At 42.6% G+C, this 25,935-nt stretch overlaps 1 protein-coding gene across 2 annotated transcripts in view; it reads left to right on the forward strand.

Moving 5' to 3' along the window:
- Nucleotides 1-25,310, forward strand: part of arap3 (ArfGAP with RhoGAP domain, ankyrin repeat and PH domain 3) — a 31,430-nt gene extending 6,120 nt beyond the window's left edge. Inside the window, exons 3-36 of one of the 2 annotated variants that reach the window (XM_068714056.1) lie at nt 1-609; nt 1,155-1,195; nt 1,441-1,523; nt 1,620-1,687; nt 2,332-2,571; nt 2,762-2,908; nt 3,327-3,396; nt 4,257-4,377; nt 4,467-4,651; nt 4,847-4,953; nt 5,432-5,631; nt 5,975-6,060; nt 6,187-6,369; nt 6,931-7,072; nt 8,781-8,885; nt 9,048-9,204; nt 9,302-9,404; nt 9,493-9,691; nt 9,770-9,833; nt 9,927-10,090; nt 10,548-10,760; nt 12,619-12,724; nt 12,805-12,952; nt 14,100-14,168; nt 15,432-15,506; nt 15,589-15,706; nt 16,477-16,605; nt 18,694-18,830; nt 18,917-18,999; nt 19,123-19,158; nt 19,315-19,378; nt 19,609-19,746; nt 20,123-20,161; nt 23,886-25,310. The exon at nt 1-609 is cut by the window's left edge and continues 345 nt beyond it. In XM_068714056.1, the coding sequence (XP_068570157.1) occupies nt 1-609; nt 1,155-1,195; nt 1,441-1,523; nt 1,620-1,687; nt 2,332-2,571; nt 2,762-2,908; nt 3,327-3,396; nt 4,257-4,377; nt 4,467-4,651; nt 4,847-4,953; nt 5,432-5,631; nt 5,975-6,060; nt 6,187-6,369; nt 6,931-7,072; nt 8,781-8,885; nt 9,048-9,204; nt 9,302-9,404; nt 9,493-9,691; nt 9,770-9,833; nt 9,927-10,090; nt 10,548-10,760; nt 12,619-12,724; nt 12,805-12,952; nt 14,100-14,168; nt 15,432-15,506; nt 15,589-15,706; nt 16,477-16,605; nt 18,694-18,830; nt 18,917-18,999; nt 19,123-19,158; nt 19,315-19,378; nt 19,609-19,746; nt 20,123-20,161; nt 23,886-24,407 (4,951 nt within the window). In that variant the 3' untranslated portion in view covers nt 24,408-25,310. The remainder of the gene's footprint in view (nt 610-1,154; nt 1,196-1,440; nt 1,524-1,619; nt 1,688-2,331; nt 2,572-2,761; nt 2,909-3,326; nt 3,397-4,256; nt 4,378-4,466; nt 4,652-4,846; nt 4,954-5,431; nt 5,632-5,974; nt 6,061-6,186; nt 6,370-6,930; nt 7,073-8,780; nt 8,886-9,047; nt 9,205-9,301; nt 9,405-9,492; nt 9,692-9,769; nt 9,834-9,926; nt 10,091-10,547; nt 10,761-12,618; nt 12,725-12,804; nt 12,953-14,099; nt 14,169-15,431; nt 15,507-15,588; nt 15,707-16,476; nt 16,606-18,693; nt 18,831-18,916; nt 19,000-19,122; nt 19,159-19,314; nt 19,379-19,608; nt 19,747-20,122; nt 20,162-23,885) is intronic. The other variant, XM_068714057.1, reaches the window with a different exon arrangement.
- The last annotated feature ends 625 nt before the right edge of the window (nt 25,311-25,935 follow it).

Below are 25,935 nucleotides of genomic sequence, written 5' to 3' on the forward strand. Positions count from 1 at the left end.
CAAACCCAGAACCGTCTTCAACCGCCGTAGGACAGCACCGATCCACTTCTGTCCAACACCAGACCCTGCACCGCCCCCATCCAGGAGGCTTTCCCAGGAGTCCATCTGTTTTACTGTGTTAGAGGGTTTGACCTCAGGGGACACGCCCACATCTGATGACAGGTTGACCTCTGACCTCAGCAACAAGTCGACCACGTCCAGCCGAAGACCGAGTCAGACGGAGCGGAGGAGGCCGAGTCGTAGCTTGTCTCTGTCGGACGCTGGAGGGTTGCTACCTCCCGTTCCTCCGAGACTGAACCGTGGGATCCCCTCCGCCATGTTCCAGGGGTCCCCGCCCTCCTCTTCCTCATCCTCACCTGTACGGACAGAGCAGAACCTGAACCAGACACCTCCTGGGGCTTCCTGTCCCGGTAGTCTTGACAACAGCAGGCTCTCTGGATCCTCTGGTTCACCCAGAGGTGGCGGGATGGAGATGGTCTCTAACGAGATCTACTGGGGGACTTTACCTGGTTCTACTGCCCCCAGTGGAGGGAGGAGTTACTGCAGCCAGCAGTCAGCTCCTCCGACTCCACCGAGACCAACACCTGACAGGAACCCTGAGAGGAATAGGTAGGTCACTCTAAACCTGTTTCTAGACCAGGGTCCAAAGAACAAGGGTTATTCACTTGTGCTAAGCTAAACATGTCAAGATACATCCATGTTATCAGCCTAAATACGTCCTACCTACCTTGTGATCAAACAACCGTCCGAGGCCTCCTAAGGATTTACTTACCTACCTACCTCAGGGTTGTGGTTCCAGGAGGCTAACGGGGTCAGTATGCTTCTAATGTAGTGATCGTTGGATCTTCAAACAGCATCTGAAACCTCATCCACCCACACCATTGGGACGTTGGTATTGGGAGGTATTTAAGGGGTCAGAACTGCTTCAACACTTGTAGTATTAAGAACAACTTTATTGTCAGGTCTATGACAATAAAGTAAGATTGGGATATATTATCCAGTGGATCCAGTGGTTTTGTAGTTTGACCCACACAGAGGACTACAAGTCAGGATATCACCACATGGTCTGATTCAAATCATTATTTTTACAAGTGACCCAATGAATCACTAGAACTCTGAATTCTGATGTATTGTTTGTCTATGTGTGTTTTCAGTGGCAGCACTTTAAGTTACAACTCTTCAGAATCAGCTAGAGGTGAGTACAGACGTGACTACGTATGAAAACATGATGCATAGTGACAGTAAGACTTTAAATCTGGATCCTGCTTATTTTGGCCTTTATTGGTTGGGGAACATTTTTGAGAATTCCGAGTACCGTGATGTTTGAACTCTGTTCTGTTGTGTGGTTTAATAAGCAGAGTCTCACTAGATGAGTTTGGGGGTCCATTACCATCAGTGCTGCAGGACCCAGTTAACTCTGTTAAATTTTCTGTTCAACAGCTTCAACAGACGACCCCGAGGACGAGATCAGCCCCTACTGTGAAACCGTTTTCCAAACCAGAAGAAGTCCACATCCCTGTGAGGTGACGCAGAAGATACATCAAGATGGTTGGGTTTAAACTTCTAACATGTCGAGTCTGTGATGATAGAAATGTGCTCTTAAATATTTTATCCTGCAGAGTGACAGAAGCAGACTGGAGGACAGAGAGACGAGGAGGGGCGAGGACAAACATGCAGAGGATCATGGGTAAGACTCTAGCAACTTTTTTTTTTTTTAGCTCTGTATGTCTATAAATTAAATACTGTACGACAACAAAATAAGAATTAAAAATAGAAAGGATACGGTCAAACAAACAACATAAGTGAAAAAGTCAAACAATTCATGAAAAGAATGTGTAATTTGTATTAACTAAGACAAACTAAAACACACACAGGGTTTATATGACGTAATGTTTCGTATCGAGAGACACACGTTTATCACAATATTACAATCAGTTTTCTCTGCATTCTTCACCAGCTTCAGTTGATAGAGCTGAGGCTGTCAAATATATAAAGTTGTATCATCTACATATTGTCGGAGTGCCCCAAGGTTCTTTACTTGGCCTACTTTTATTTTGTAGAGCTTCTCTTTAAACTGCAGTCTGTTTAGTATTAGGCAGTTCAGCTTGTGTTGAATGCAGACACAACTAAGTTATACTGAGGTTCAAGGTTAAGTCTTGACCTGCGAAACAGCAGCTGAGAAAGATACGATTGAAAGCTACCGAACAGCTTTCACACAAATATATTCTCAAATACATTTGTATTTGAGAATATAGAATTCAGGTGAACTGAACATTGTTTACAGGATGAATGTATGAAGCAGATGATTCTGTTGTTGTATTTCTACTTCAGGCTCCAGAAGTTCTCTTGGACGAAGCGTTTGTCTCAGGCTCTTCACTCCGGAGACTCTCAGGGTTACAGCACCGTCGGTGAACATCCCCCCCCGGTTCGCTACCTCTCCCTGCCGACCCACAGCTTCGCCTCAGAGGCCGACGAGGACCTGATCATCTCCCCCTACGCCAGCTACACCTCCCTAACGGAGAGAGCCCCGCCCATCATCAGCGGCTGGCTTGACAAGCTGTCTCCACAGGGGTGCGTTTGATTTACACAGCGGGTTAGACCAGGGAGAAGGAAACCACAGGTTCCAGAGGTTGTGGGGTCCTTAAGGAGTTTCCAGGTTTCTTTGAGCAGGTTCCAGTTCCAACCGGCCAATCACAGCAGTGGAATGAGAAGCCATCAGTGACACACGTCTTCCTGTTGTTCATGTGTGTGTGTTTCTCAGGGGTCAGAAGTCAGCGCTGGCTGTAGTGCTGCATCTCCTCCTCTCTGCTCCTCCTTGTGTCTTCTTCCTCCTGAGGAGCTGCCTTTGCCTCGTCATCTTCCTCTCCTCCTCCTCCTCCTCCTCTTCTTCTTCATCATCCTCCACTCGGTGTGTTTGTCTTTTCTTCCTTTCCTCTTATTTCTCTTTAAAACAACAAAGTTCTTCTGTGGTGATTATCAAGATCAGTACAGAAACCGATATGTTCATTATGAATCAGTGTTTTCTGACGATGCTCCGTATTTATACATCTGGAATATTTCAATCCCAAAACTACACTAACACAAAAAACACCAATCAGTTGGGATGTATCTTTGTATTTTTGCATTTTTAAAAATCTTTTTGTATCTGTGTTTTTTTTATCTTTGTGTTTTTGTACCTTTGTATATTTTTGTCTTTGTATCTCTGTGTTGTTGTCTTTGTGTTTTTCTATAATTTTGTATGTGTATCTTTGTGTCTGTGCATCTTTGTGTCTTTGTTGTAACGATGATCTTGTGACTCTGAATGTGACGTCTGTTTTATCTTTCAGGAACTATGTTTTCCAGAAGCGCTACGTGAAGTTTGATGGCAAAAACCTGATGTACTTTGGCAGTGAGAAGGTAAAGAAACTACATCCAGAAAGTTAAATGATTATATTATTATTACTATTATTATTATTACAATGTAAAGTTTCATAGTCATTATCCTGTCCTGGTTTAGTGTTTTACTGAATTGAATCAGTGAGGATTTAATGTGGATGTCTTGATTTTAACAGATCTGTAAAGTGATTTAAATTCATGATCAAACATCATTCCTCAGTATTTCTATATTTAAATACTTGTCTTTTCTCCTGATCTAACCATGTGGTGATGACGGCATCAACCTTCCTCTTCATCTCACTGTCTCTCTGCAGCCATCAATCACTGTATCTGTTAAGCCCCGCCCCCTTGTTAAATGATCCAATTAAATCTGACGAACTTGACGTAAACTCAGTGACACTGAAGACAAAGACACTCTACCTGCTCTGTTACTGAGAGTCACACCTGAAGACAATGATGTACTGCAGTAAAAGTACTAATACCACATACCTGGTACAAGTAAACGTCTTGCATTCAAAAAAAGTACCAAGAGTAAAAGTACTCATTATGCAGAATAATATATATTATTTTAAAGTATTATGATTATTGATGTATTAGTGTGCTCATTTGAATGACTTTATATTATTTATAATAATACTTCATCATTTATTAGTTGATTAATAATAAAAGTAACTGAAGCTGTCAGATAAAAGTACAATATTTACTCTGAAATGTAGAGGAGAAGAAGTAAAGTACCTCTGAATTAGTAGAGTACATGAGTAAAAGTACTCTACAGATATCTACGTGAAGGCTTTCTGTCAGAGACTCACAGCTCTGATCAGAAGAACAGATGAAGGTCTTTAATGATTGGTTTCCTGTTTCTGTCCTCTGCTCCGTCTCAGGACGTCTACCCTAAAGGAGTGATCCCATTGGCTGTCATCCAGATGGCCCGCCCAGCCAAAGACAACAAGTTTGAAATAGTGACGAGTCACAGGATCTTTGTTTTCAGGACTGATAATGAAGGTAGATGAAGAAAACACTTCTTTGTTGTATGTTACTTTATCAAAGTTATAAGGTGAGACACAGGAATAATGATGATGATGTTGTCTCAGTGCTGAGGCGGCGGTGGGTCGGCACGCTGCAGGAACACGTCAGAGATCAGCTGGCGTTCGGTCGGCGGCGCTTCGGCTCCACGTCACACTGTCAGAGACACGGAGTCCTGGAGCTGAAGGGAACCAAGTCCAAAGTGTATGCCGCCATCAACACGGAGCAGATCTGGATCTACAAGAGTGAACAGGTAAGACGGTTCATCACGGTGACACGATCTCCATCTTAGGTAGGACTTCCTGTTATTCACCCCAAGACAAGACCTTCAAGAACCCGTCAAACTGTTTGGTTTCAGTAGTTTTCTTTCTGTCTCTGAACCAGAACACAGACTTTGACTTAGACTCTCTCAGCAGTGAACTTCTGTCTCTAACTTGTTTGTGTGCAGTGTTTTCGTAACGGAATCGGCATCACGGTGATCGAAGCTCGAGGATCGACGATCAGAGATGGAAAACACAAGAGCTTCGACCTCATCACTCCGTACAAAAGCTTCAGGTATCGATGCTCCTCTCTCACCGATACGGTCCACGTGAACCGGCTGGTGGTGGTTCAGTTTCTGTTCCTCAGAAGGTCCAAAGTTTCAGTTCTGTAACAGAGACTGTAAATACTCTACAAGTATATCTGTAGGTTCTGCTAGTCTCTGCCATTCTCTACTAGTCTGAAATAGTTTATGCTAGTCTTTACTAGTCTACTAGTCTTTACTAGCCTCTACTAGTAAAGACTAGCCTCTACTAGTAAAGACTAGTCTCTGCTAGTCTTTACTAGCCTCTAGTAGTCTCTGCTAGTCTCTTTACTAGCCTCTACTAGTATCTGCTAGTCTCTACTAGTCTCTGCTAGTCTTTACTAAACTCTACTAGTCGTTACTAGTCTCTACTAGTCTCTACTAAATGTAAACCCTTTATTAATAAAAATCTGTTTTTAAAACAACATTGCCGTGGAGACCTTCCAACCAGCTTCTGTTCCGCCTCCTCAGCTTCACGGCGGAGTCGGACCGGGACAAGCGAGACTGGATGGAGGCCCTGCAGGAGGCCATCGCAGAGACCCTATCAGACTACGAGGTGGCCGAGAAGATCTGGTCCAACCGGTCTAACAGGATGTGTGCGGACTGCAAGGCCCTGAACCCGGACTGGGCCTCCATCAACCTGTGTGTGGTCATCTGCAAGAACTGTGCAGGTACCTGAGACCTGTTTTCACTTGTGGAGACTCTGCAGGTGTAGGTGTGTGTGTGTGTGTGTGTGTGTCTCTTCTGTCACTTGTAACATGCCATTAGTCTGGTCTGAAACTTGACATTCATGTTCTGTGTCAAACTCTCTCTCTCACACACTCACACACACACACACACACACACACACCAGAATCCATCTGATCCAAACCAACATGTGATAATAAATGAAGTGTGAGGGACAGACACTGTCCTCAAACCTGTGTGTGTGTGTGTGTGTGTGTGTGTGTGTGTGTGTGTGTGTGTGTGTGTGTGTGTGTGTGTGTGTGTGTGTGTGTGTGTGTGTGTCTGCAGGACAGCACAGAGGTCTGGGGACGATGGTCTCGAAGGTTCAGAGTCTGAAACTGGACACCAGCGTGTGGAGCAACGAGATCGTCCAGGTGAGACCAGAACCAGCTGCTCTCTGGTTCATAGACCCAGAGTTACTAATGTAACTCTGCATAGAGCCGACATGCTGGAGATCAAACGTGGAGTTCATTGTTTGTTTGTTTGTTTGTGTCCGTCAGCTGTTCATCATGCTGGGGAACGACCGAGCCAACGACTTCTGGGCGGCCCGTCTGTCTGCGTGTGAGGACCTGGACTGTGACGCCCCTCCAGACCAGAGGAGAGACTTCATCTCCCAGAAGTACAGAGAGGGTCGATACCGGCTCCCTCATCCGGGATTCAGCAGCCAGGGGGACCTGCTGAAGGTCCGACTGAACAAACACTTTACACATCAACCGGGTTTTACTTCATGCTGCAGCATTCTGGATCAACTGAAGAGATTTAAGATCCACATCTAGAAACTATATCATCAGAATAACTTTAGTCCGAGTCTAACTTCAGGAAGTTGCAGCTCATCCAGGTTGTTATGTCCTTAAAACTGCTTGAAGTTTAGAGAGCTGGTTGGTTTTATCTATGTATCATCTACATAACAATGAACGTTTATAGAGTGTTTTCTGATAATATTATCTAAAGGAAGCAGATATGAGGTGAATGAAACCAAGCATGTCTCTCTCTCTCTCGGTCTCTCAGCACATGGCTGTCTCTCTCTCTCTCTCTCTGTGTCTCAGTACATGTCTCTCTTTCTCTCTGTCTCTCTCTCAGTACATGGCTGTCTCTCTCTGTGTCTCTCTCTCTCTCTCTCTGTACATGTCTCTCTCTCTCTGTCTCTCAGTACATGTCTCTCTCTCTCTCTCTGTCTCTCAGTACATGTCTCTCTCTCTCTCTCTGTCTGTCTGTCTCAGTAGCTGTCTCTCTCTCACCACCAGGTCTTGTGCTCGGCGGTCTCTGAACAGACTCTTCTAAAAACTGTCACTCACATTTTCTCGGAGGCGGAGTCAGCTCACCTGTCGGACGACTCCAATGGCTGCCAACGACATCATCACCTGCTGGATCGCTGCCCCGCGTCAGGTCTGTTCTCTACTGTACTGTTCTCTACTGTACTGGTCTCTACTGTACTGGTGTCTACTGTACTGGTCTCTACTTTACTAGTCTCTACTTTACTAGTCTCTAATATACTGGTCTCTACTGTACTCTGCATCAGGTCTGGTCTCTACTGTACTCTGTGCTCTTTATACTCCTGTTTAAGGTCTGTGATGTTTGAGGTCTGTGGTGTTTGAGGTCAGTAGTGTTTAAGGTCTGTAGTGTTTGAGGTCAGTAGTGTTTGAGATCTGTAGTGATTAAGGTCAGTAGTGTTTGAGGTCGGTAGTGTTTGAGGTCGGTAGTGATTGAGTTCTGTAGTTATTGAGGTCTGTAGTTATTGAAGTCAGTGGTGATTGAGGTCAGTAGTGATCGAGATCAGTAGTGATCGAGGTCTGTAGTGATTGAGGTCAGTGGTGATTGTGGTCTGTAGTGTTTGAGGTATGTAGTGATTGAGGTCAGTAGTGATTGAGGTCAGTAGTGATTGAGGTCTAGTGTTTGAGGTCTGCAGTGTTTGAGGTCTGCAGTGTTTGAGGTCTGCAGTGTTTGAGGTATGTATTGATTGAGGTCAGTGGTGATTGTGGTCTATAGTGTTTGAGGTCGGTAGTGTTTGAGATCGGTAGTGTTCGAGGTCAGTAGTGTTCGAGGTCAGTAGTGTTTGAGGTCTGTAGTGTTCGAGGTCAGTGGTGGTTGAGGTCAGTAGTGTTTGAGGTCTGTAGTGATTGAGGTCAGTGGTGATTGAGGTCAGTAATGATTGAGGTCTATGGTGTTTGATGTCTGTGGTGTTTGAGGTATGCAGTGTTTGAGGTCAGTGGTGATTGAGGTCTGTAGCATGTAAGGTCTGTAGCGTTTGAGGTCTAATGTTTGAGGTCTGTAGTGATTTAGGTCAGTGGTGATTGAGGTCAGTAGTGTTTGAGGTCTATAGTGTTTGAGGTCGGTAGTGTTTGAGATCGGTAGTGTTTGAGGTCGGTAGTGTTTGAGATCGGTAGTGTTTGAGATCGGTAGTGTTTGAGGTCGGTGGTGATTGAGGTCAGTAGTTATTGATGCCTGCGGTGTTTGATGTCTATAGTGTTTAAGGTTGGTAGTGTTGGAGGTCTGTAGTGTTGGAGGTCAGTAGTGATTGTGGTCAGTAGTGTTTGAGGTATGTAGTGATTGAGGTATGTATTGAGGTCAGTGGTGATTGAGGTCAGTAGTGATTGATGCCTGCGGTGTTTGAGGTATGCGGTGTTTAAGGTCTGTAGTGTTTGAGGTCTGTGGTGATTGAGATCTGTAGTGATTGAGGTCAGTGGTGATTGTGGTCAGTAGTGTTTGAGGTCTGTGGTGATTGAGGTCTGTAGTGTTTGAGGCCTGTAGTGATTGAGGTCAGTAGTGATTGAGGTCTGTAGTGATTGAGGAGACTCTTTATCAGCTGTGTTCATACAGGGAGGCTTTTATTTTGCTACATTTGCTTCAGTTAGCAGAAACTCAGACCGTCACAGACTTTGATCCTACAGAGTCAGGTAATAGAGGAGCACCAGTCAGCACCAGGTCCAGCACCAAAGTCAGAAGACTCACTCTAACATCAATCCGTTTATGTTATTCTGAAGATGATTTGTATGAATGTGAATCCTGATCGTGATTATTAGAGTAGTGTTGACAGAGTTTCTTCTTCTGTGTCATGTTTTAGTGCAGCTCAAACAAACCTCTGTTCTCCCATCAGACCCCGGTGTGTACGATGAGATCATGCAGCCCGTCCTTCACTCCGGATACCTCTACAAGTCCAGCTCCGCCCACAGAGGGACGCTGTCCAGGAAAACAAGAGAAGGTGGGAGGAGATAAGGAGGGTCAGCTGGATCAGGTTTAGGAGGTCTTTTCCTTTGAACCAACAGGTTCATTAACCAGATGAATACTAGCAGCAGATTATTAGGAGCTCGTCACTGTGATTCTTAGTTACCGGTGAAAATAAAAGCTAACGTGTCGCCATCAGACTTCCAGAAGTTCTGGTGCTCGGTGGATCGGTCTCTGCTGTTCTACGAGTCGGACCGATCGGCTGATCCCTGCATGCAGATCAGCGTTAAAGACATCGTGTGTCTGGGTGTCAGTCGACCCGATGCCTCCAACAACAGCAACGGCTTCATCGACAGGTTGGTCCTCCCGATGCGTTCGTGACGTCAGCGCTCGCTTGATTTTAATGTCCACACGGAGACTCAGCCGCTGTCTCTCCGTCTGTCCTTCTCTCAGGTTTCGTTACACCTTCGAGTTGTATTTGACTTCAGAGAAACTTTATCAGTTTGGTTTGGAGACGGCCGACGTTCTGCACAGCTGGACCAGATCCATCGGGAAGGTCTGGACCTCAGCCGCTCTAACGTTCGTCCCACTTTGTGTCCTCTTCTGTTCAAGCTTCCTATGTGATGTTTTTATTCTGCACTCAGGCTGCCACCCCCCTCAGCTGTCACTGCCTGCTGACTCGGGAGTTTGAGCGGGTCGGCCTGCTGCGGTACCGAGCCATGCTGGACCCGCAACAGTGGAAGGAGGCCTTCTTCGTCCTGCAGAAGTCCAACCTCTTTATCTGTCCCCGAAACGACGGAGCAGCAGAGGACATCATCAACCTGAACCGTCTGCAGGAGCTCAGTGAGTCCTGGTCCCGGTCTACGAACACACCAGTTCTTGTCGGATTGATTTAGATAAAAACTGTTCCTCTGTTTGAAGGCATCGCCTCCGAGACCGAGAACCAAGAGAAGAAGGACATCCTGGTTTTAGTAGAAAAGGGAAGGTGAGATGAAGCGTTTCCTCTGCTGGACACCAGACCATCTGATCCAGATTTAGTTTCCCCCTCAAGGTCTGGTTCCCTCTCTCTCACATTCAGGACTCTCCACCTGCAGGGTGTCGGCCGCACAGACTTCTCTCTGTGGTACTCGGACATCCAGCGAGCGGCCGGCGGTAAAGGGAACGCTCTGAGGGAGCAGCAGCTGAGCAGGAACGACATCCCCATCATTGTGGACAGCTGCATCGCCTTCATCACTCAGTACGGTGAGGAAGAGCCGGGATGGACCTGAAGCTCAGATGATATGAAGCTCTGATGATAGATATATTTAGTATGAAGCTCTGATGATAGATATCTTTAATAAAGACATCACATCGTGCTGATCACCTGAGCTCCTCTTCTTCAAGTTGAGCTCCTGTAAAGATCACAACTGTTGGACCAATCCATTCTAATGAGGCTGTAACTTCTTGACTAGAAGTCCAGATCTTTTCTGACTGTCCAAAAGTACTTCTGGTTTCACAGTAAAGGTCTTTTACATCCTAAAGTATTTATTGTGAAGTTCATACAGGAAGTAGCGTCAGTGGTTCTCTCTGTCTGCTCAGAAACACTGAATGTATTATAGAAACGTTAAAAAACCCACTATTTAAAATTATGTGACTCCCAGTTGATCCCTGGATCTGGTGCAGGTTCAGGTTTTAGTGACGTTCTGAGCATGATCCGCAGGTCTGGGCCACGAGGGGATCTACAGGAAGAACGGGGCCAAGTCCAGAATCAAACTCCTGATGGAAGAGTTCCGTAAAGACGCCCGAAACGTCAAACTGCGGATCGGTGACCACTTCATCGAGGACGTGACGGATGTCCTGAAGAGGTTCTTCAGAGAGGTCGACGACCCCATCTTCATGGCAGACCTCCACCCGCTGTGGCAGGAGGCCGCCAGTGAGTCCACTTTACTTTAGACCAGGGTTCAGTCTGAGGGCTGGACTCACTACAGGACCAGAAGGTTTCAGGTGTTTAGATCAGTGGTCGTCTCTATGAAGACGTTCTCCAGAGGTTTACTGTGACGGGGCTCCTTTAAGGTTTCTGAAGGTCTTCTTAAACTAAATACTGAAATGTTTCACAGTATATATATATATATCTTATATTGTCTTTTTATGGACAAATATACATTCCTGTAGTTTGTTGGTTAAAAACAGTAGTGGAAGAAATACTTAAGTACAAGTAGAAATACCACAAATACTCCATCAGGAGTAAACTTTAAGTATCAAAAGTAAAAGTACTCATCATGCACAATGGCTCCTTTAAAACCTGTTAAGCCCGACGGACCCGAATTCGGGTCCGCTGTAGCATTTACCGTCGAAAAAAGTCCATTTATGCATGAGTACAATTAATGAATATGAATATTTTATATCCCCAAAAAAAATTAAAAAATCTGGGTAAAACGTACAATCTAACACATTTTTACAAACTCCAAACACCATTCTACACAACTAATGTACGCAAATAAAAGATTTAGCACAAAATCACGTATTTCTAGCCATAACTCACTCTTCTCCGAGTTAGCATAAAAAAGCTAACGAGCAAAAAGCACGAGCATTCGACACAGATTCCAGAACTACCACCAGATCGTCTCTCCGGTAAACCCTCACAAGGCTGTGAGCAAACAAACACCAGAAACACAATGCGTAATATCCTTCAAAATCATCCAAAGCTCCTTACCTTTTCGTTGTTCTGCTGTAAATCTCCGCTTAATTCCGTCAACAACATTTCTACGTATTTCCGGTGTGCCGCTGAAATGTCCCCGTGTAGAAACAAGGGTCTGTATAGCAAGGCGAGGGGGGTGGGGGTTCCATTTTTGGTGATCTTTTGCGCACGTTTCAGGCGACGCGCCACGGTAAATAGCCAGGACTCAGACGCTTCTAAGGAGCTACCATTGACTGAAATCGACCAACCATAGGCTGAGCTAGGAGACCTGGAGTGGAAGCCAGACGAGAAAATCCCATGGATGACAGACATAAACAGGCTCAGAGAGGATCCAGGCTCTCTAAATGATGCCAAACTGCTGCATATGATAGATTGAACACTATTAGTCATAAAAGAAGTGAAATATATAATTATATACTATATAAAATTACAATGGAACAGCTGGAACCAAATGACATTTTGGTTGACCTCGGCTGAAATTTCTGCACTCAAACCTCTCTAGCTCTTGAATGCTTCACTTTATCAAAGAAAACATTGTGCAGAGAGACCCTCAACCCATTGGGCTATGATCTGGAGAGGAGAAAAGCTTTCAACTACAACATTAAAAAGAAATATCTTATCAAAATTGGATTAATTTTAAATCGGAGATAAAGAATTTAAATTTGTGCTGTGTTCCATCTAAATGTACTCTTAACCAGTAACATATATATTGATATTTACAAATCTGAACAAATCTCACAAGTGTCAGCTTTCTAAAATATCAAAACTATTAAAATACACCTTATATTTAGACAAAATACACTCTCTTTACTATGGATATGCAAAAATCGAGGAGAGGCCTAAAAATAGGCTTAGGGCTTAAAGGTCTTATATTATTACAGATTATTATTTAATTCTGTTTTATCACTAACTCATGTAGTTCGTAGATGCTGTGTGAGATGCAGTAGTAGAAAGTACTAGTATGTGAGTAAATGTAAACAGTATGAGCTGTAAGGTACATTAAACCACAGAGACAGTTTAAACTCGGGTTTATAAAGAGTCATCAGAGGTTTTTAGACCTCAGGTTTAAAGTGGGTCTTGGTTCCATCCTCAGAGATCCCTCAGAAGTCTCAGAGGTTGGACCGCTACAAAGAGATCATCCGGAGTCTTCCTCGAGTCAACAGGACCACGCTGGCTGCCCTCATCAGTCACCTGTACAGGTGAGCTCACACCCTCACACCTGCAGCTCTGGAACCAGCAGGTCTCCTTGTTAAATAACCGGGTCTGCTTCCTCCGCCAGAGTCCAGAAGTGTGCTGATCTGAACCAGATGTGCACCAAGAACCTGTCGCTGCTGTTCGCTCCCAGTCTGTTCCAGACCGACGGGAAAGGAGCGCACGAGGTGAAGATCGTAGAGGATCTGATAGACAACTACCTGTACGTCTTTGATGTGAGTACCACAGAGTCCACTACACCTCCGAGTCCACTACACCTCAGAGTCCACTACACCTCCGAGTCCACTACAGCTATGAGTCCACTACACCTCCGAGTCCACTACAGCTCTGAGTCCACTATAGCTCTGAGTCCACTACAGCTCTGAGTCCACTACAGCTCTGAGTCCACTACAGCTCTGAGTCCACTATAGCTATGAGTCCACTACAGCTCCGAGTCCACTACAACTCCGAGTCCACTACAGCTCTGAGTCCACTATAGCTCTGAGTCCACTACAGCTCCTGTCCGGGCCACGAGACAGATACGTATATATGCATCATGGTCAGGAGAAGGTCTGATTCTGAGGCCCTGTCCGGGCCACGAGACAGATACGTATATCTGCATCATGGTCAGGAGAAGGTCTGATTCTGAGGCCCTGTCCGGGCCACGAGACAGATACGTATATCTGCTTCATAGTCAGGAGAAGGTCTGATTCTGAGGCCCTGTCCGGGCCACGAGACAGATACGTATATCTGCATCATGGTCAGGAGAAGGTCTGATTCTGAGGCCCTGTCCGGGCCACGAGACAGATACGTATATCTGCATCATGGTCAGGAGAAGGTCTGATTCTGAGGCCCTGTCCGGGCCACGGGACAGATACGTATACCTGCATCATGATCAGGAGAAGGTCTAACTCTCTCCTCCGATTTACAGTCCTTTTGTCCCCCCAAAGTTACATTCCTCAGCCTATCGATCAGCTCCACCATTGGCTGAAATCTGATAAGCTCCCCCTTGGATCCTGACCCATTGTCCTGGGCAGACACCTCTGTCAACTACCTTTTTCACACCTCACATTCCTCAAACCCCCCTCACAGACACTCAATATACATACAATTCCTCACAGAGTCCACTACAGCTCTGAGTCCACTACAGCTCTGAGTCCACTACAGCTCTGAGTCCACTACAGCTCTGAGTCCACTATAGCTATGAGTCCATTACAGCTATGAGTCCACTATAGCTATGAGTCCACTACAGCTCTGAGTCCACTACAGCTTTGAGTCCACTACAGCTATGAGTCCACTATAGCTATGAGTCCATTACAGCTATGAGTCCTCTTTATGACGTAGAACCTGAACAAACCCAGTGAACCTCTGGTCCTGTTTCAGATCGACGAGGAGCATCAGACTCAGATCGAGCTTGAGATCAGCCTCATCACCACCTGGAAGGACACGCAGGTACTTCTCAGCAATCATGGTGTCAATATTAATAACTACACGTAGTTAATAATAAAAACATCACTAAATAATAATCGATCCCCAGACTGACTGCTTTCAGTTAATAGCTTTGATCGGTTCTGGTCAGAACATATCAGTAATGAACGTGTATTAAATGTAATACATTTATATTAATAATGACTTGTATAAAGAGTTGTAATAAGTTGATAAGTCTTTTCTAAGTTGATAAGTCACTACTAAGCTAGTAATAACTTAGTGATAAGTTGAAAATACGTTAAATAAGTTAGTTATCGGTTGATAATAAATTAGTAATAAGTTGATAATAAGTTAAAGATAAGTTAGTGATAAGTTGATTCTAAGTTAGTTATCGATTGATAATAAGTTAGTGATAAGTTGACAAAAAGTTAGTAATAAGTTGATAATAAGTTAAAGATAAGTTAGTAATAAATTGATAATAAGTAAGTGATAAGTTAATAATAAGTTGATAAGTTAAAGATAAGATAGTAATAAGTTGATTATAAGTTAGTTATCGATTGATAATAAATTAGTAATAAATTGATAAGTTAGTGATAAATTGATAATAGGTTAGTGATAAGTTGGTAATAGGTCTATCATAAGTTAGAGATAAGTTAGTGATAAGTTGATATTAAGTTGATTATAAGTTAGTAATAGCTTTATCATAAGTTAGAGATAAGTTAGTAATAAGTTGATTATAAGTTAGTTATCGATTGATAATGAATTAGTAATAAATTGATAATAAGTTAGTGATAATTTGATAATAACTTAGTGATAAGTTGGTAATAGGTCTATCATAAGTTAGAGATAAGTTAGTGATAAGTTGATAATAAATTAGTGATAAGTTGGTAATAGGTCTATCATAAGTTAGAGATAAGTTAGTGATAAGTTGATAATAAGTTAGTGATAAGTTTATAATAAGTTAATTATAAGTTAGTTATCGATTAATAATAAATTAGTAATAAATTGATAATAAGTTAGTGATAAATTGATAATAAGTTAGTGATAAGTTAGTGATACGTTAGTAATAGGTTTATCATAAGTTAGAGATAAGTTAGTGATAAGTTGATAATAAGTTAGTGATAAGTTAGTAATAGCTTTATCATAAGTTAGAGATAAGTTAGTAATAGGTTTATCATAAGTTAGTGATAGGTTTATCATAAGTTAGAGATAAGCTGATAGTAAATTGATAATAAGTAGTGAATAAGTTGATGAGTAAGTGAGCTCTGATGAGGTCTCTGTGTGCAGCTGTCTCAGGCTGGTGATCTGATCATTGAGGTCTATCTGGAGATGAAGATACCAGACTGCTGCATCACTCTCAAAGTAAGTGTGATTATTGATTATTAAACTCATTATTAATAACGTGGTACAGCAGGAGGTGTTGGCTGATTGATGTGACCTGCAGGTGTCTCCCACCATGTGTGCTGAGGAGCTGACCAATCAGGTTCTGTTCATGAGGAACGTCCCGGCCGGAGACAAAGATGTCTGGATGGCGTTTGAGGCCATTGAGGACGGACAGCTGGGTGAGACAGCAAGACACCTGTACACCTGTCTGTCTCTCTGACACACCTGAGGGGTTCACTATGAAGTCAGATTAGTGGTTCAGAGAGTTTTCAATGTCACCATGGTGGCCCGGACCAGTGGATGTGTCTTTCACTAATCAACTCCTTTATACTGTCACTCTTTAGTTAATCTTAGAGTGCCACAGATTCTCTAATTCTTCCCTTCTAACATAACACTAATAATAATAATCCACAAATAATGTGTCACTGGTTAGTTTGTTTTGAGGGTCGTTGATTGCATCAGCAGCTCAATGGAGGACAAACCGGTTTGTCTCGTTATGTCCTCTTAGCAGGTTGCGTCTGTCTCTGTGTGATCTGGTTCAGCTCAGCCTGTGTACTTGAACAGGTGTTTCCCGTTATAATTCCCTGAAGGAAGGAGAGAGAGGAAGCTGCAGCTTTACTTTCCTCTGGTCTAGTCTCTTTATCTGCAGTTTGTTTATGTGAACGGAGGAACAGGGCGTCGCTTTAAATGTTGCTGCCGCAAGGAATTGTAGGACGACATTATGTCCTTTCATTTGGTAAAGAATGGTCCAGTGTCTCCTACGATAAAGGAGACAGGAAAGGAAGCGTTGAAGCTCCTTTCCTAATAATTTAGAGGATTTCAGCAGCTCTTATCACCACTGATTTCTCTCAGGTAGTTTAGACTCTTGCAGGTGAGTTCAGGGAGCCTGGGACTGTTTTTGTTGTTGTTGATAATGATGATGTTGTTGTTGTTGTTGTCCTGGTGTCAGAGCGTCCGTTACACCCCAAAGAGAGAGTCCTGGAGCAGGCTCTGCAGTGGTGCAAGATGGCCGACCCGAGCTCCGCCTACCTGGTGGTGAAGAGAGTTCCTAAAGGAGACGGACTCACTATCCTCACCTGTACGTCACACACACTACACACTATACTACGCACTATACTACGCACTATACTACACACTATACTACACACTATACTGCATACTATACTACACACTATACTGCATACTATACTACACACTATACTGCATACTATACTACACACTATACTGCATACTATACTACACACTACGCACTATACTGCATACTATACTACACACTATACTGCATACTATACTACACACTACGCACTATACTGCATACTATACTACACACTACGCACTATACTGCACACTATACTACACACTATACTGCATACTATACCACACACTATACTGCATACTATACTACACACTATACTGCATACTATACTACACACTATACTACACACTACGCACTATACTGCATACTATACTACACACTACGCACTATACTACGCACTATACTACACACTATACTGCATACTATACTACACACTATACTGCATACTATACTACACACTATACTGCATACTATACTACACACTATACTACACACTACGCACTATACTGCATACTATACTACACACTATACTGCATACTATACTACACACTATACTGCATACTATACTACACACTATACTGCATACTATACTACACACTACGCACTATACTGCATACTATACTACACACTACGCACTATACTGCACACTATACTACACACTATACCACACACTATACTGCATACTATACTACACACTATACTGCATACTATACTACACACTACGCACTATACTGCATACTATACTACACACTACGCACTATACTACGTACTATACTACACACTATACTGCATACTATACTACACACTATACTGCATACTATACTACACACTATACTGCATACTATACACTATACTACACACTACGCACTATACTGCATACTATACTACACACTATACTGCATACTATACTACACACTACACACTATACTGCATACTATACTACACACTATACTGCATACTATACTACACACTATACTACACACTATGCACTATACTACGCACTATACTACACACTATACTACACACTACGCACTATACTACACACTATACTACACACTATACTGCATACTATACTACACACTATACTACACACTACACTACACATACTACACATTATACTGCATACTATACTACACAATATACTGCACACTATACTACACACTACACACTATACTGCATACTATACTACACACTACACACTATACTACGCACTATACTACACACTATACTGCATACTATACTACACATACTGCATACTATACTACACACTATACTGCATACTATACTACACACTATACTGCATACTATACTACACACTATACTATGCACTATACTACACACTATACTACATACTATACTACAAACTATGCTATGCACTATACTACACATTATACTGCATACTATACTACACTATATACTGCATACTATACTACACACTATACTACATACTATATTACACACTATACTACGCAATATACTACGCACTATACTACATACTATACTACACACTATACTACATACTATACTACACAATATACTGCATACTATACTACACACCATACTACATACTATACTACACACTATACACTACTACGCAATATACTACGCACTATACTACGCACTACATACTATACTACGCACTATACTGCATACTATACTACACACTACACACTATACTAGGCACTATACTACGCACTATACTGCACACTATACTACGCAATATACTACATACTATACTACACACTATACTACGCAATATACCACATACTATACTACACACTATACTACGCACTATACTGCATACTATACTACGTACTATACTACACACTATACTGCATACTATACTACGTACTATACACTATACTACGTACTATACTAGACACTAGACTAGAATACACTACACACAAACACGCACTAGTGAACTCAGACTGCTACACAGAGCTGGAAGTGGAATATATGATGAATATCAATCAATGATTCTGAACTTCAGGCTACAGAGTTCTAATCCGTCAGATGTGAGACTGAATCAATCACGTCTGTCTCCCTGTCTGTCCCCGTCTTTGTGTCCAGCCTATAAGAGTGAGATCATGAAGATCGGTCTCCTGAGGTGTCGTGAAGAGCCTCCAAAGCTCCTTCAGGGCAACAAGTTCCAGGAGAGGACGTTCCAGATCATAAACCACAAGCTGCTGCTGCTCAAGGACAAGAAGGTAACGCTCTGTGAGAAATGTCTCTCTGTCTCCCCCAGTAGACACTCCATGTTCCCGTCCCCTCACTGGTCTGTGTCCTTGTTCAGAGCATCAAACCAGAGAAGGAGTGGTCTCTGAAGTCCATGAAGATCTACATCGGCATCCGCAGGAAACTAAAGGCTCCGACCAGGTAACGTGAGGACACTCAGAGACAATGAGAGACACTCAGAGACAATGAGAGACACTCAGTATCTTCATGAATGAGGTCACGGTTTCATGAAGTCAACATTTCTACTGGTTCTATTATCTGCAGGTGGGGATTCACAGTGATGTCACACAAACACCAGCTGTAAGTATCACTGATTAACCCTGTGATGTCACAGCTGTATCACTGATTAACCCTGTGATGTCACAGCTGTATCATTGATCACGACAGGAAATGTATCCACTTTATAGTTTCATTTATGTATCATATCCTGAGATCAATAACGTTTCCGTCTCTCAGGTTTCTGAGCTGCAGCTGTGAGGCCGAACTGTGGGACTGGATCACCAGCTTCCTCAAGGCTCAGGTCAGACTAAACCTAAACCTGTTGATCCAGGATCAGATTCAGAGCTCAGGTCAGATTAACCCTAAACCTGCTGATCCAGGATCAGGTTCAGAGCTCAGGTCAGATTAATCCTAATCCTGTTGATCCAGGATCAGACCTCAGATCAATCTGTCGTCTAGAGGACTGAAGCAGTCCCTAAAGGACGGGGGTCTAAAGGTCTCATCGGGTCTCTGTTGGATCTTGTTTTCCAGAACGAGGACCCGGGTCCTCCGGTCCTGAGGCGTCACTCGTCCTCAGACATCTCCAAGCAGAAGTTCGGCACGATGCCGCTCGTCCCGATCAGAGGAGACGAGAGCAACAGCAGCATGCTGTCAGCCAATCAGACGCTGGTAATATATACCTTTAATCATTCATCAAGTTATTATGAACAGAGCAGTCAGTAATAACTTTAATCATTCATCAAGTTATTATGAACAGAGCAGTCAGTAATAACTTTAATCATTCATCAAGTTATTATGAACAGAGCAGTCAGTAATAACTTTAATCATTCATCAAGTTATTATGAACAGAGCAGTCAGTAATAACTTTAATCATTCATCAAGTGTTTGTGTTTTTCATCCTGATGATGAATAAATCTAAAGTTTTTCTTTAGATATTAAAATACTTTTTTTACAGAAAGTTAAGAATCAACTTTGTATCTGTTTGAAGCAAAATTAAATTATTCTTTTCTTCAATAATTCATTTTATATTTTCTTTTCTCTGCAGAGAAAGTTACACGACAGAAGGACTCTCTCCATGTACTTTGTGAGTATTTGTACTTTATTTTGTACTGCGAGTACTTTCTTGTGGAGGTGAATGACTTGATGCCTTATTGATCATATATACAGTTGTGGTCAAAAGTTTACATACACTTGTAAAGAACATAATGTCATGGCTCTCTTGAGTTTCCCCGTTATTTCTACAACTCTGATTTTTCTCTGATAGAGTGATTGGAACAGATACTTCTTTGTCACAAAAAACATTCATGAAGTTTGGTTCTTTCATGACTTTATTATGGGTTAACAGAAAAAGTGATCAAATCTGCTGGGTCAAAAATATACATACAGCAGTGCTAATATTTGGTTACATGTCCCTTGGCCATTTTCACTTCAATTAGGCGCTTTTGGTAGCCATCCACAAGCTTCTGGCAAGCTTCTCGTTGAATCTTTGACCACTCCTCTTGACAGAATTGGTGCAGTTCAGTTAAATTTGATGGCTTTCTGACATGGACTTGTTTCTTCAGCATTGTCCACATGTTCTCAATGGGATTTAAGTCAGGACTTTGGGAAGGCCATTCTAAAACCCTAATTCTAGCCTGATTTAGCCATTCCATTACCACTTTTGATGTGTGTTTGGGGTCATTGTCCTGTTGGAACACCCAACTGCACCCAAGACCCAACCTTCGGGCTGATGATTTTAGGTTATCTTGAAGAATTTGAAGGTAATCCTCCTTCTTCATTATCCCATTTACTCTCTGTAAAGCACCAGTTCCATTGGCAGCAAAACAGCCCCACAGCATAATACTACCACCACCGTGCTTGACGGTAGGCATGGTGTTCTTGGGGTTAAAGGCCTCACCTTTTCTCCTCCAAACATATTGCTGGGCATTGTGGCCAAACGGCTCGATTTTTGTTTCGTCTGACCACAGAACTTTCCTCCAGAAGGTCTTATCTTTGTCCACGTGATCAGCAGCAAACTTCAGTCGAGCCTTAAGGTGCCGCTTTTGGAGCGAGGGCTTCCTTCTTGCACGGCAGCCTCTCAGTCCATGGAGATGCAAAACACGCTCGACTGTGGACACTGACACCTGTGTTCCAGCAGCTTCTAATTCTTGGCAGATCTGCTTTTTGGTGGTTCTCGGTCGACTCTTCACCCTCCTGACCAATTTTCTCTCAGCAGCAGGTGATAGCTTGCGTTTTCTTCCTGATCGTGGCAGTGACAAAACAGTGCCATGCACTTTATACTTACAAACAATTGTTTGCACTGTTGCTCTTGGGACCTGCAGCTGCTTTGAAATGGCTCCAAGTGACTTTCCTGACTTGTTCAAGTCAATGATTCGCTTTTTCAGATCCATGCTGAGCTCCTTTGACTTTCCCATTGTAGCGTTTGTGGGCGTTTGTATCCAATGAGCCCTATTTAAATGGCCTCAGAGAAGTCACCAGCTGTAGTCACTCATAATCACTCACAAGAAGTTAAGAGGCCATGCTATGAAGCTCATTTCATTGACACAACTTTCTAAGTCACCAAAATTGCTAATTCATGTTGCTGTATGTATATTTTTGACCCAGCAGATTTTGTCACTTTTTCTGTTAACCCATAATAAAGTCATGAAAGAACCAAACTTCATGAATGTTTTTTGTGACAAAGAAGTATCTGTTCCAATCACTCTATCAGAGAAAAATCAGAGTTGTAGAAATAACTGGAAACTCAAGAGAGCCATGACATTATGTTCTTTACAAGTGTATGTAAACTTTTGACCACAACTGTATATATATATAGATATATCTATATATATACTGTATATATCAGTGACGTGAGGTTCATTACATCACAGACGCTTTTATCCAAAGCGACTTACAGTTCAGTGTCTTCTACACACCGTAGACACAGCTACAGGAGACATTCTGGGGTCAAGTGTCTCGCTAAAAGACACATTGACGTGAGACTAGAGGAGCAGGAGCCGGGGATCGAACAGGACTGAGGTCATCTCTCTGTCTAAAATACATTTGAGGATATTTATTAGTCTTTTTGACGAATTGTCTTCATGGAACAGATTTGATGTAAATATTGTTTTCACATCACTGTTTTTGACCTGAACCGTGGAGATTCCACAGTCTCTTGACCACACATGTGGTCCTGACCTGTGGAGGTCCTCCACCTTCTCTTTTCTTAAATGAGCCTTCTTAGCCAAGGTGAATGGGGTCACTGATATAAACATAAACATAAATAATGTTAAATATTTTACAGGCAACAGAAGCATCACTGTGTGCCATCGCTAGTTTCATTAACATCACACTGACTAGCTGTGATGGCGGCAGGTAGCCTACCGTTTGCTAGTAGCTAGCTAGCTAACTTAAACACGGTTATGACGCCTAATTTATCATTTGTTATCAGGCCTACTTTTATAAATGCAAGATTTGCAATCAACGTTACATTACTAACCTGAGGGAAGGCTGCTGCTGTCATCACCGGTCTCCACTTGTTCAGCGTTGGGGCCGGGGAGGCCCACACTGCCGCTGTGGCGCTGATCACGGGCTCACGCTCACGCAGGCAGTCGAACACGGTGCGAAACACAGCCACACTTTTGACCGTTTACCTTTCGGCATTTTCTCTGTTAAAAGGTTGATGGCTAGCTAGCTACTGTAGCCATATTGGCACCGGTTTTCGGTACCCAACCCTACAAACATATGAACCCAATAGAGCAGCTTAAATCACCATTCAACTGGCAGCCTGACCATTGACTACTGGTTGTTTTTCATATCAGCATTATTTACATATATTACATATTTGATTCCACCGGGAGCGTTTCAGAAGCGGAGCGTTCGCGAGCGCCACCCGCGAAAATCGTGAGATTCTGTGATAATCTGCGTAACAACCAGGATGAACAAAGAGAACAACAAACACAAAAAAGGTTTCTTTACCTGTCCGACGGTGACCTGATGCTGATTTGTTCATATTTCACTGTTTGAGAGACATCTTTAAGCTTGGATATTGAATCTTACGTTCTTGTGGTCAAAGCAAAATAGAAGTAGAAGAGAAGTGTAGAAGAAGAAGAAGTGTAGAAGAAGAGCAACGACAGAACAAGCATGAACCCGACCCGTGGGCTCTCTCTCGCCCCCTTCAGTGAGGCAGAGGTACTGTTTGCCTCTCTGTGCTTTTTCACTGCGGTTTAATTCATGTCAGATCAGAAACACTAAATATGTTCTACACAGACGTGAAATACATTATTCTATGTAAAGAAAGGACATCTACATATATATATATATATATATATATATATATATATATATATATATATATATACACTGTATATATATATACACTGTATATATAGAGTTTGTATATATATATATATATACAGTGTATACAGTATATATATATATATATATATATATATATATAATACACACTCTATATATACAGTCTATATATATACAGTGTATATATATATATATATATATATATATATAGACTGTATATATACAGTCTATATATATATACAGTGTATATATATATATATATACAGTGTATACAGTATATATATATATATACACTGTGTATATATATACAGTGCATATATACAGTATATATATATATATATATACACTGTGTATATATATAGACTGTATATATAGAGTGTGTATATATATATATAGATATATATATCTATATATATATACGTATATATATATATATGTATATATATATATATATATATATATATATATATACACTGTATATATATAGACTGTATATCTGTGTTGACCTCCAGCCCATGAAGGTGCAGCAGGACTCGTTGGAGGAGGAGCGCTCCGAGTCTCCTGATCTCCCCGAGCCGCTCTACGAGGAGGTCGGAGACTTTGGTCTTCAGGTCCTCAAGTCTCTGGAGACCAGCTTCCTGTCCAGCAGCGCCGCCGAGACCCAGGAGGTCCCGGACCGCCCGCCACTCAGACAGGTTCCTCTGGAAACCGGACACTCGGACCACGTGGTCGTCCACGACCCGGCTCGGACCGCCGAGGAAACTCTGGAGAAGAGTGGAGGAGGAGATGGAGGAGGAGGAGGAGGAGGAGGTGTAGGAGATGGAGGCGGAGGAGCAGACCTGAACGCTTCCCAGCAGCCTGCAGCGAGGAGGAGGAGGAGGAGAAGGAGGAAGGAGCAGTTGCAGGGAGTCTGTACTCCATCACAGGAGCTACTGCTGCAGGAGCTGTCTTCTGCTTTCACCAGGAAGGAGGAGGAGGAGGAAGAGGAGGAGGAGAAGGAGGAGGAGGAGGAGGAGCGGCTGTATGATGTCTGAGAGAAAAGAGAACTTTATTACAGCTAAATGTGTGAAGGTTTCTCCAGAGTCAGGTGGAGAGCTTTGACTCAGCGCTCCTCTCAGCTCCTAAAAACCAGGAGGACATTCACAATGAGGAGACACAACTCATGTTTACCCTCCAACATCTTATTAATACCCTCACATTAATCAATCATACCTGAACATCTACTGATCCTCAACATCTACTGATCCTCAACATCAACTGATCCTGAACATCTACTGATCCTCAACATCTACTGATCCTGAACATCTACTGATCCTGAACATCTACTGATCCTCAACATCTACTGATCCTGAACATCTACTGATCCTGAACATCTGCTCTACCACAGACATGTATCAGGAGTTTGATTGACCATATTAATGATAATATTTAGGACAGGATTCATTTGAAGGAAGACTCTGCTGGTTTTTAGAGGACCAGGATTCAGGAGAACTCTGAGGGAGTTTAACCTCCACTGTGATTGGCTGAGAGGTCACCTGACCAGAGTGACATCACTGTTGGTTTGTGGCTGAAAGACTGAAGTAAAGAAGACTGAATACTATATTATATTATATTAAAATATATTATACTATATATATATTATATATTGTGGTATAATACATAATAGATTTGTATTCTCTTCAGTGTCGTCTTCTCGTCTTCATCAGACTCAGATTACATAATTTCCTGTTGAATATGTTGATTTCTGGAATATTAACTATATATATATATTAACAGTGTACTGTAATGATTATAATAAAGAGCATCCTGTAAACAGTCAGTGAAGAAACCAGATGTTCTCTGATGATCAAACTGGTTCCACTGGTTCCACTGGTTTTAATGGTTTAAATGGTGACTCAGCTCTGTTGTACATATAATAAATAAAGTCTGTCATGTGATGGAAGAAGAGCGTCCCGTCTGTCCACCAGTCCTCCCATTACACAGTCCCACTGGTCCCACTATGACTCTAACACTGATCCCAGTATGACTCTTACACTGGTCCCACTATGACTCTAACACCAGTCCCAGTATGACTCTAACACTGGTCCCACTATGACTCTAACACCGGTCCCAGTATGACTCTAACACCGGTCCCAGTATGACTCTAACACTGGTCCCACTATGACTCTAACACTGGTTCCATTGGTCCCACTATGACTCTAACACTGGTTCCATTGGTCCCACTACGACTCTAACACTGGTCCCACTACGACTGTAACACTGATCCCAGTATGACTCTAACACTGATCCCAGTATGACTCTAACACTGGTCCCACTGGTCCCACTATGACTCTAACACTGGTCCCACTATGACTCTAACACTGGTCCCACTGGTCCCACTATGACTCTAACACTGGTCCCACTATGACTCTAACACTTGTCCCACTGGTCCCACTGGTCCCACTATGACTCTAACACTGGTCCCACTACGACTCTAACACTGGTTCCACTATGACTCTAACACTGGTCCCACTGGTCCCACTATGACTCTAACACTGGTCCCACTACGACTCTAACACTGAT

The sequence above is a fragment of the Cebidichthys violaceus genome, unplaced genomic scaffold, assembly GCF_023349555.1.
Source record: "Cebidichthys violaceus isolate CVI_PGR_0920_01 unplaced genomic scaffold, fCebVio1.0.p SCAF_2, whole genome shotgun sequence".
Classification (NCBI taxonomy): domain Eukaryota; kingdom Metazoa; phylum Chordata; class Actinopteri; order Perciformes; family Stichaeidae; genus Cebidichthys; species Cebidichthys violaceus.